Here is a 12518-nt window from a genome sequence, read left to right on the forward strand (position 1 = left end):
CTCACTGCAGCAAATACTTTTGGAAGTCTGTGAAAGAATATCAAATCATCAGCAACTGATTTGTGAAAGAATTTTAAAGTTGTAAAAATGATTTAAATCATGTTCAGTTAAAAATTAAATCTCTCGTTAGACAGTTTTTGCAATGCTATAATGTCTGCTGCAAAGCCAGAGCAGCAATAACCGAGTACATGCCTGCAGAAGGGAAGCCAATATCCCAAAATACATCGAATAGTTGTAAAAATTGAGGGATATGTTGTTGAATTCAAAAAACGTGTTGTTGGACAAATAATTAGATGTTACTGGTAGCAAAAACACTTAAAAGGTAAAACTTGAAAACTTGGTTGTATAGTATGTAATATGTTTGTTATAACTTATGATATTCGTGGTATGTTAATTAAATTAAAAATTTTAAATTCTTTAGTAACACGAACAGAGCTAGATTTTTTTAATTAATAATTTCAATCAGAATTTGGAATATAAACATTTACACTTTTTTATATACTAATATATCTTGTTTCTTGAAAAAATAATTTTGAACTATATCCTTTATTACTAGTCACTGTATAAATTATTAACATTCTAACTCGAATATACTTTCTTGTAAACATGAGTGTAAATAAATAAACCTAAATATTTTTGTAACTTGGTATTTTTTACGCTACAAGACATTTCAAAAAACACGTCCCTATAAATTTCGTTTCCATGGTTTTTTCAATATTTGCTATTTTCCAACTCATTTTTATGGTACAATATTTCCCTGCAAATCAACTTTAAGCTCAATTATACGTTGGTTTTTAATAAATGGGTTAATAACCGAACCTCTATATACCGCTCTCATCTTTGAAGGAGGTTGTTGTGGTTTTGTAATAAAATTAGAACCTGTTGTAAAGTATGAAAACTGCTCATAGTTTGGCTGGTTTGCTATCAAAGTTTTTATGACGTCAGACTTGTTTTCATTTTTCGAGTTCAAAAGTTCTTCAGCCAAAATTTTAGATATATCGTTTGCCATAAGATTACTAACTCCAGATCTTCTTTCGAATTTCTCTCGGAATTTAAGGCTAAAGAATACTGCGGCAATGAGAGCTGAAATAAGACTTGCAGCAAGTGCACAATAAGCAATTCGAAAAGTCCACCCTCTGTTATTGAAAGACGGGCCTAGAAGATTATCAATATCGGAGTGTATTCTAGCTTCTACAAAAATCATCAAAGCTAATGTTAGGATACCTAAAGAAATTAAACGAGAGATGTAATCCGTTCTCAGTCGCAGTTTTCTTTAAAGTAAACCTTAATTGTATCTATTTGATTATTTACTTACTGCAAATTAATAATAAAAGAAAGATAAGAAAAGAAAGCCAAGTAACAGACGGATAAAACATCATGACCATAAGTGTTAAAGTTCCGCTGATGCAGAATAAAAGAGCAACAATATTCAGGACAGCTGCCACGTCAAAATCTAAGATCAAATAATTTTAGTCTTAGGCCTGATAAATTTTTAAAAGTAAAACAAACATAAATATTTTATAAAACAAAGAATGAGCTCCTATTTTGATGCAGATTTTTGATGGCCAGCAAAATGGTTACTTGCAATGTTGATAAATCTTTGTCAAACCTATTTCAATTTAAGTTTTTCTTAGACTTGAATTTGATTAAATCTTGTAAACTTTTAAATACCTTTGTAGGCTGCATTTTTGTCAAGTTGCAAAGTATTTTCACGGAAAGAGCACACCAGTTCGGGTGCTTTCTGAAAGAAGATGGTATTGCAGTTTCTTAACAAACCGACTCGATCATTACTAATCATTGAGGCAGATATCCACCAACTATCACCAAGTAGGGAAGCAATCAAAAAGACAAGCGTATTAAAAGAAAATAAAAAAAGAAAAACAAGTAGAAAAATCTTCGTTTTCATATTTTTTAAATGTTTCTAAATGTATAAATATCATTTAAGGTTTGCTGCACATATATAATATATAAATAAAATCAATTATATATATATATATATATATATATATATATATATATATATAGTTATGTATCAAAAATAAGGTAGCAGAAGAAATATGCGTCAAACACTTAAATGAAATATATAAATACAAACAAAAGTAAAAAAATAGAGTTTGACAGTGGGGCACTGTTACATCCAATATTTATGTAAACACAGTTAAAAACACAGAACTTTCTTTAAGCTTCTTTGAGTAACACGAAAGAGATCTTTAAAAGTAAATCAGCATAATGTTCAAGTTTTCTTTTTATATGAAACTTGTTTAACTATCCTCAGTTTTCAACTCGCAACTACCAAAGTTTTAGTCAATTTTTTTTTTTTATAATTATTGCTACAATTCAAAAGACTTTTAAACGGAGTATATTTTTTTTTTACGAGAATATTATTAAAAATGTATTCCGATGGGAAATACTTTTTGGTGATTGTTTAAGCAATTTATACAAAATAGTTGTTTTATAATAAATGACTGTTGGTTTATAGAACGTTAGTTGAAAAAGCAAGAATTGAATTACGAAATCTAGATTATGCATCAGCATTTGGTTTTTCTATTAATAACGAAAATATCGAATAATAAGGAATGAAGAACAAACTTCTATTTCAGTATTTTAAGATAAATCCATTTTAAGGTAAAACTTTACGAAAACCCACTTTAAGATTTCAGTCTTTTAAGATAAACAACTTTCCAAAATTAATTAAAATAGTGTTTTTCAGCAAATATTTTGGTGTAAAAAATTTATATTCATACATGCATTTATCACATTTGAAAACAATTTTAATTAACTCCAGCTAAGACAAAAAAAACCCTATCTTTCCTGTTCCAAAAAGGTCGCTGAGACATTTCTGGAAAATATTTTCTGAATCAACCTATTAAAAAGATGCTATTAAAGATTTTCTTAATGCTTGCCGAAACTAACAATTAATTGAAAGCTGGTAAGATATAACAAATCTTACATTTCTTGTTAGAGATCTTGATTAGGCGTGACTACTAGGATATGCGGATTCCAGCTCATTGATATATATTTCTATACTTAAGCCAAACTTTTTTTGACGTATTAATATCTTGCCAGAACCTGCAATGAAGTAGTAAAAAATGTTTCTTTTGTCGTAAGCTATTCCAGAGCAAAGACTTTATCATTATCCATAAATGTAAAAGAAGGTTTTAGTTTGTAGTGTCCGATGGCTAAGGTGTGAATTCCGTCTTCTAAGATGAATCTTTTGTCGTCGTTAGCGCTGAGTGCTACTTTGTTGATTAAGATTTATTGATTTTTAAGTTAAATAAATTTCTTATGTAATTAAAAAATGGATGAAATAGATGAATTTGACCTTATTGATATTCTTAGTGGTGAAGAAGTGAAATATTGTAATGAGAAATCTAGAAGATATCTTAAATTAGAAAGAAACGTTCGAAAGCTTCCAAAGTGTATTAAAGTATCGTTTATAGAAATGATTCAAATGATGCCATTCGAAGAAGTTTTAATAAGATTAAAATCTGTTATTAATTCATATCATTGTATTGAAATTAAAAAATCAGTGAATAGAAGTTTAGTGTGTGGTAACTCAGTAAAAAGAATTTATCGTGATTATAATGAAAATATTGTTAAGAATACGAAAGCAAATTTCAATATGAGTAAAATTAAAGAACAATGATTTAAAAAGCTATATAAGCAAGGTGTTTAAAACGGTGAAAAGTAGTTGCGAGTTGACATTGTCTATTTTGAATGAGGGAAGTTTGGAAATCGCCGTGAGATCTTTAGACCAGTTTGCGTATAATATTAAGGTGGTGATAGAAAGCGTACAAAACGTGAATTTGAGTGAGCGTTATTCTTTTCAGTCAAAGAGAAGAATTTCGGCTTTGGGGTTTAGAGATATGTGTAGGATGATAAAGCCAGCCTCTGAATTTAGAGTGTGTTTAGAGAAAGGGGTGTTGATATTTTCAATGGATACATGCGGTGTATTTTCTGAGAGCTTTAAGTTTGGAGAAGAAACTGAAGATGAATTGAAGGTGGATTTAGTGCGTAGGTCTGAGCAGTTGTATCGAGTTTCAAAAATAGTTTATTTTTCAAGCGTGTTGGATGTGTTTGTAGGAGAGACGTTGGTGATTTCATCGATAGGAGAGATTGGAACGGTAAAAGTGTATTTTCTATGATTTTATATATCAGTGAAAAATATATAAAATAGTCGTACAATTTACAAGATTAAATTTAAAAAGGGAATGCTTGAGAAGGGTGAGTTAGGTCCGAGCAATAATCCAGCTCCAATAGATTGATATCCTTTTCCATTTTTAACAAAGAGTCCTTCACCAATAGTAGGTTTTACCCAAGGTCTTAAAAAGATTCCTGATCCTGCAGCAGTCATTTTCATTCCATTTCCATTCTTTTTCAAGTAAACGATTCCTCTTCCTGCAATTTTATCAACCATAGCAGAGCCAGCAGAAGAACCTACACCTGCTAGCAATCCAGTAGCTAGAGCAGGGACTACTTTTGTGGCAAGAGTGCTGCCTATCATACCTAATAACGGTAAAAGAGCTCCGATAAATCCACCTTCAATGGTTGAGTTGTATAATAATTGTTTTCTGCTCAGTTTGAGTGTGACTCCGGTTCCGTTAGTGTATGCTTTTGTGATTCTATTGAGTTGAGATTTTGTTACTGCTAGAACATGTTCACCTTCTAGATCTGAATGAGATAGTCTTATATTGACATCAGTCTTTTCTTGAATGGCGTTTTTTATTTTGTCAGATTGACTTTGTGAAATGTTTATTTTTACTTTTTGGTAGTTGCTCATTTTTAAATAAAAGAAAAAAAATTATCGTTGAACTGCGCTGCTCGTAAAAAGGTCTTGAAGAACAGAGGTTATTCTTTCTCTAACGTGAAATCTGAGGATAATGTCTTCACCTCTAAAGTCGATCAAGTTACCGTTTTGATCTACAGTTCTTGTTTCCATTCTTGAAATTCTACCCACCATGATAGGTAAGTATATCAAGTGAAAAGGTTTTTCGCTAATTTTGTAACCTGGAGGAGAGTCAGGATGAAAAGAGTAAATGTCAGATGTTCTTTTTCCGTTATCATAAGGTGATCCGATAACATCGTTTGTGATTCTGATGATGGTTACATCTTCTATTCTCGAAAGTGCTTCAGACTCGTAATAGTCAATATAACTTGTGACTATTTGGATCTGTTGGATCTTCTTTTTTCTCTACATAGGTATATTCTGCTTTATTAAATCCAAGAACAGTGGCTAAACTGTTATTCACGTTAAAATCCACCCAATATTTTGTTGTAGATCCAGGTTTTCCAAATTTCAGCGTAGATCTTAAAGTGGTCAGGTTTGCACCGATAATAACACCATCTGCTCTATACAAGTTTCCAGCTTGTTTTTTCATTTCATTCTGAAGATAATCATTAATCTCGCTAATTTCATACGCTCCTTCTTCGATGTAAATGGTGTAGCTGTTTGAACCGGCGTTGGGGCTGTATCTGAAAACATTATTTGTCGAATTGATGTTGGTATAACTGTGAACAGTGTCAAAGCCAACAAGAGCCATTTCATACTTTTTATTAGGTTCGAATTCGATGGGGTTGTCAAACTCAGTTTGGATGACGCTGTTTCTTACGGTTGGAGTTTCTTTTTTTGCTTTTGCAAGGAGATAAAATCCGCTCATCTTTTTATATAGAGTTGGGAAAATAAAAATTGTCAAATCCGCTTCGATATTTTCCACAATCCTTTTTCGAGGATAAATCAATGACGGCAAATCCGTGAGGTTGAGACCAACAATATTTACAAAACTTTTTAAACTCTTCTATTCTCATATCGCTTGAAACATGATCTTGGTAAATGTGGTTAATGTTTTTCGAGTCTTGTGGAAACAGGCAGATAAAATTGGCGTTTTTTCGTATGGTTTGTCTAGGTAGCATAAAATAGTTTTGAGCGAGGTAAAAGCAGTCGACGTTAGAGTGCCTTCCTCGGATGTAGTATTTTTCACATTTGTTTTGTTTGGTCAATTGCAAATCGTCAAAGATCATTAAATTGTTTTTGGATGAATCAAGATCTTCTGGTTCAGGCACATCGTCTGCAGTTTCGAAAAATTGACATTCCATATCCTCTGTGTTATTCCATTTTTTTGAAATTTCATCAATAACACATTCAGGACTTACGTTTAATTGTTCTATTTTGCTTTGAATGTTAAACAAATCAAGAATAACCTCTTTTGGTAATTTCTTCTCGAACGAGTTTTTTAATATTTTATATTGCGGCTGAAAAAGAGATTTTCCAAACACTTGTAAATGATTATAGTCTAGCCAGCCAGGTCTTAAAAGTAAATTGAGTAGCAGCGTCATTTTACCACAACCTGATTTTCCAATAATGATTCCACGTATACTTCTAGGTAAAAGTTTGTTGTTTTTCCTTTTGCTTTTGTTTACATTCCATGACAAATCAATCACTTCCATTTTTTATTATGTTGAATATAAAAAAATGTATTGCGTCAAATGCAAAAGAATAACAGAAACGGACAACTTACACCATGCTATAAGCAAAAGCAATAGAAATATGCTTAAAGGAACTTGTGTCATCTGCGGGATAAAAAAGAACAAATTTATTTCTGCGCATGCGCTTAGCGGAGGAGACTTGGTGGAATCGATCAACAAACTCTCAAACAAAATAAAGCTTCCATGGGCAAAGTTTCCAGGAGAAATGCACGTTCCAGGTATGAACTTTGCTGGACCTGGTACCAATTTAGACAAAAGGCTCACTTCCATAGACATGTATCAAGAGTGGAGCAAACCGGTGGATAGAGTAGACAATGCAGCATATCACCACGATTTAGCTTACAAGTATTTTAACGACAAGCAAAACAGAAATTTAGCAGATCGAATGATGCTTGAAGAAATGGATTCTATACAAAATCCAACTCAGAGAGAAATAAGCGAGCGAAAAATCATCGAACCCATCATCAAAGCCAAAGCCAAATTCGGATTAGGATTTAAAAAAAATAATACAGTGAAAAAAAATTTTTGATTTTGAGTTAAATAAAATTCTTGTATATAGAAAAGAAATGAGTTTTATTACAATTGAAAATTTTGATGAGAGTAAATTATCAGTTGGAGAAATTTACACAGCAACCGAACCAGTAGCCTATCAAAAATTGCCAATAAAATATTCTTATTCAACTGGAGATGGTCCACTTGTATTACGGACACCTATATTATATTCGTATGGTGTATGCGAGAATAAAGATCCAGCAACACAAAAATTGACTGGCTATTCCATGTCCTTCGTTTGCTATGATGCTAAAAAGGGAAAGACAGAAGAAAAGTTTATTAGCATAATGGAAAAGATTACTTTGTTTATTAGAGGTGAAGTGGATAAATTGTCAGCCAAACTTAAAAAGGGAGGAAGAAAAAAGCAAATTAATTCAGACGAATTGAGTATTTTAAAATATAAGCCTGATCATCCTGAAGCAGCGCCAGTGTTTTATGCTAAAATGCTTATAAATAAATATGAGAATGACGAAATACTCATTACTTCTGTATTTTATAGAAAGAAAACAGATATTGATATAAAAAATGGTATCAAAGGAGAACGTCATAATAGAAATTTAGTATGCTCTTCTGGACATAATTTCCTCAATCAAAAATGTTATGTCATTGGAGGACTTAGAATTGAGGGAGTGTATATAGGTGCTTCTATTATGTCTATTCAAGTTAAACTGGTAGAAGCAGTCATCGTGAAAAATGTAACTTTTTCTCATATCAGTATGATGGAAGACTTGGATTTAGAGGTAAAAGAATCGGAAGATGAAATGTAAATCACTTGTGAAATCTGTGGAAAAATCTAATTTTTTTAAAATTTTCTGAATTTTAAAAAATGATCAACGTTGAAGGAATTGTACAACCGAACAAACCTCTAACCAACTTTCAATTAATAGATGCTGTGAAAAAGCTCAAAATTAAAAACTTTAGAGGTGTGTTTGTGAGGGATGAATTGCCAAAAAACACAAGAAAAAAAGAATGTGGTATTGTCAACACGGGAGGTTCTAGCACAGATGGATTTCATTGGGTCTGTTGGTTTAAAGACGGAGACAAAAAATATAGTTTTGACTCTTATGCTCAACCTCCTCTTGTAGAGCTCGCTCATTATTTAAAAAGTCCAGTCTTTTACAACAGTGAAAGAGTTCAATTTGGTGATACATCTTATTGTGGTCACTTGTGTCTTTACGTCTTGAAAAAATTACAGGATGGGGATGACTTTCAAAGCGTTGTTAACACACTTTGGTGAAAAAAAAGTCGCGGCTATATAAAATGGTTGACAAATTTGGAAGAACTGAATTGGGAAGGTATTTTTATGATCCTTCTTCATCATCAGCTGTAACAGGTGATCTCTATGTCAGAACAGATGGAAACAGCACTATCACTGCAGACATGGATTTCAACTCTCATAAAATCATCAATATGGCTGAGCCGACTAACGCACACGACGCTGCTACTAAAAATTACGTGGATACACATGCGTCAGGAGGAACGACTGTAGGTACAACAGATTTGGATTTAAATTTTCATAAAGCGATCAATTTGAACGAACCAACTAATCTTCACGATGCTGCTACAAAAAATTACGTGGACGTCAGCTCAAGTCTGTGTGTTAAAACAGATGGATCCAGTACAATCACGGGAATCATCGACATGAACTCTCACAAGTTGATTAATGTGAGCGACCCCACCGCTTTAAAAGACGCAGCGACAAAAGGGTATGTAGACACCAAAGTTGCTTACAACACTATTTCTTACGTAGACATTAACATGACAGCTCATAAATTGATTAATTTAGCTGAACCTACATCAGCCTCAGATTCAGCTACGAAAAATTACGTAGACACGCATGCTTCAGGTGGAACGACTGTAGGTACAACAGATTTGGATTTGAATTCGCACAAATTAATCAACGTGCTTGATCCTTCAAACGCACAAGATGGAGCGACAAAAAATTATGTGGACTTGCTGTTGCAAAAATCGAGTCTGACCAGTGTCGTTCCAAGCTCAAGTTTCACCAGTTTAGGATTCAAGTCTCAGACGGTAGCAGCGTTAACGACTTCTCCTGTGTTTTCGTTTTCTGGAAAATCCGGTGTGCTGAGAAGATTGTGGCTAGCTTTATACAGCTCCTCTGGTACGAATATTCCAGGTCAAGTTTTCATTCGAATCTTCACAGACGGAGAGATCAATGTTGGGAATTATGCAGAAACAACAGAAGGAATTGGTATAGACCAAGTGGGTCTCGCCACTGATTTGCTTTTTTCTCCTTTGGGAGGAGCTTTTTACACCAATTCTCTGCAAGGTTGCAACATGTTTAGCATCACTTCCTTGGGAGGATATTTAACGTTGAATATGCCTTTCAGAAACGACATCTCCATTCAACTCGTGAATAGAAATGCTACTGCCATCACGTATTGGATTCAACCGTTCATTTCCACACTTGCTTCTATTCCTGCGACCATCCCACTTTACAAACTGTACTGCAGAACGTTTCGATATTTGAACACCACTTACGGTAGCGAATACGTTTTGCTGAACACCAACGGAAAAGGAAATGGTGTGTTTTTGAAATACATCAGGATGCACATCATCGGCGCTTCTGGAAACTGGTGGGAGTCGAGAGTTAGAATGTATGACGGAAATTTACCTCCAGGTAACGGCACTGTACTCACTCCTTGGACTCCATACAACACCAACAATTACACCTACTTTCCTGGTTACGACGGTGATAGCACATGCTTCTTTTCATCCTCTGGACTGGAAGATTTTTATTTGTCCTCATGGAATGGATTAAATGTGACTTCTTTTAACAACAAATCGACTGGGCTTCTTTATCAATCCACTTCATCCATCGGCTCTACATCAACCATTTCTTTTTACAGAAATTTTGGAGAAGCAGATTCTATGCCTACTGTCGCAGCTGATAGAAGACTCGTCGTCACACTCAACTCTGGTGATGCGCAAGTCGGACAATCTGGAAGCTTTAACCTTCTTCTCGGACAAGTCTATTATTACTCTTAATGTACAGATGAAAAAAAATTTTTGAAAATGACTTAAATAAATTCTTTATTGTTATAAAATAATGAATTCTCAAGAAAGAATAAATAATGTGCTCGATTTATTGTTATTTCGTGACATAGTATTAAGTAATAAAAAACAAGATGCTAATTATGTAGGAAGACTCCTAAATAAAATTAATGATCATTATGAAAAACTAGATGAAAAAGAACAAGAATATGTTGACAGCTTTGAAATGGAGAGACGAAAAAAAGATGAAAAATATTATTATAACGAAATTGAGGATCAATATTTTGAAGAAAAATATTGGGAAGAACAAGAATATATTCGCAGAATTGAAATGGACAACAGCTAACACATTTATTTCAAAAACTTATGAAGGGAAAATAATGTAATATATTCATATTACACTATTCTCTACATGTACTGAATAAAATGATGTATAAAAAAATATTTTTTTTGTAATAAAAATGGAAACCCAATATAAAAAATTTTTTCATTATGATCGAAAGACGTGTAATAAATCATTTCTTTTTTTCGACAAGTATTTGAAGCACCCTCCCTCAAAAGTAGGAGCTAGATATGAAATATTTGCTCAAAAAGACATTACACTAAATAAACTGAGTCATCAGAAAATAACTTTTATGTTTGGAATAAAACTTAAAAGCGGATTAGCTTTAGTGAATTTGAGGGAAAGCCTAAAATCAAAACTGGATTATTTCGGCCACAGCATGATGATATCAGAGTCGGTGGATAATGTGATCATGGAGATTTTAAATAACAGCAAGTCAGATGTCATTATTAAAAAAGGGGAAAGTTTATGCTTTCTCAATTTCATTAATGAGTGAAAAAAAAAATTTTTTTTCGTTTAATAAAAAATGGAATACAATTACGATGCTAAATCTAAAATTTACCCAGTTCTTCCAACAGCTCCTGCAGATGAAGGACACAATTACCGTCTTCAGAAAATAAGTGAAATCCAAAAAGAGATGGACAACGAGAGGAAAAAGAGAGTACATTTGAGCAAAAAGTACCATCGCGCTTTCAGAATCATTTCTTTTGTAGACACTACGTTGCAAGCAGGTGGTGTTGCACTTGGAGTTGTTGGAATTGGAACTTTGAGCACCATCGCTGCTGCCCCTGTTGCGATTGCGTGTGAAGGTGTTGCTATTGGAATGGGGTTTTTATCCATTGTAGGAGGACAAGTCAACAAAAAACTAGCATTAAAAGCGGAGAAGCATGAAAAGATCAAAGTGTTGGCAGAGTCGAAATTGAACACCATCAACAGTCACATTTCAAAGGCTTTAGTAGACAACGTTGTGAGCGATTCAGAGTATGAATTGATTTTAGACGAGCTTCAAAAGTTTAAGAGCCTGATGAAAGAAATAAGAACTAAAACAAAAATCAACATTGACGAGATAACCAAAGAGTCGTTGATCCAAAAAGGAAGAGAAGACGCGATAAAAGCGTTCAATAATATGTTTAAGAAAAACTAATATTTTTCAACGGATTCGCAAGCGAATCTAAGAAATCGTAGATTTCCATGGATTCAAAGAATCTAAGAAAAACTAATATTTTTCAACGGATTCAAAGAATCTAAAAAATCATCATGATTTTCCATGGATTTAAATAGTATAAAAAACTAATTTAAAAAAACACATAAGTTTGTGTTTTACGTTTTTTTTCTTGTGTTTTAAAAATGTCCTTTTTTAAAATACTAGACCCTAACAAGAGAGATGAAATTGTGAGAGAATTTGTTGAAAGAAGAAAAAGAATCTATCAAGATAGTTTGAATGAAAATATTTATGATGCTAATCTTCAGACTGATTTGAGCAAGCTTTACAAGCCTCTGATTGAAAGCAATGAAAAGATGCAAAACAAACTAAAGAGCATCGCATACAAAGAGGCTGAAAACACTCCACTGGCTTTGACTTATCCAGAAAGCGAGCCGTCGTCAATTAAAAGAATGAATTTAGGAGGTATTGCGAGTTACTACATGGCTAAATATGCATCGAAAAAAGAATTATGCGATAGAGTTTTTGGAATTCATGCAGAAGGTGGAAAATTGCATATCGGTAAAGAAGAAGTAACCTTCGATGAAAACGACGTCATTATTGGTGGAGAAAAGTATAATGGAACAATAGGACTTTGGGAGCTGATCTCAAGATCCAAACCTGATATAACCAAGTACACTGATGACGACCTTAAAAATTATGAAGATATACTTATTAACACTCAAGCAATGGAATCTGATATAAATCCAAACAGACCAAAAGCTTCGAGAGCTGAAAAATACGTCACGATTATAAAGCCTATTTGGGAAAAATTCATGATGAATAAAAAGGGTAAAAAAGGTCATGGTGTCATTATTCTTCCGAGCGATCCAAATGCTCTTGTGGAAAAGCTCAACTTGAGTATCGCTGCATGGCATGCTGGAAATAAAGAGTCGAGAAATGTGGCTGTTTCCATTTGCGATG

At 33.2% G+C, this 12518-nt stretch overlaps 1 protein-coding gene across 1 annotated transcript; it reads right to left on the reverse strand.

The window, feature by feature from the left end:
- Window positions 1-539: 539 nt before the first annotated feature.
- Window positions 540-1921, reverse strand: LOC145191722 (uncharacterized). The gene is made up of 3 exons (XM_080068875.2): window positions 1672-1921; window positions 1316-1453; window positions 540-1224 (listed from the first exon to the last, which is right to left on the reverse strand). Exons 1-3 carry the CDS (start codon window positions 1904-1906, stop codon window positions 740-742), a joined length of 858 nt encoding a protein of 285 aa, XP_079925001.2. The 5' UTR covers window positions 1907-1921; the 3' UTR covers window positions 540-739.
- Between the last annotated feature and the right edge of the window lie 10597 nt (window positions 1922-12518).

Source organism: Hydra viridissima, unplaced genomic scaffold (assembly GCF_058129835.1).
Source record: "Hydra viridissima isolate aposymbiotic clone 2 unplaced genomic scaffold, HvirCarnegie_v1 scaffold_11, whole genome shotgun sequence".
Taxonomy (NCBI): domain Eukaryota; kingdom Metazoa; phylum Cnidaria; class Hydrozoa; order Anthoathecata; family Hydridae; genus Hydra; species Hydra viridissima.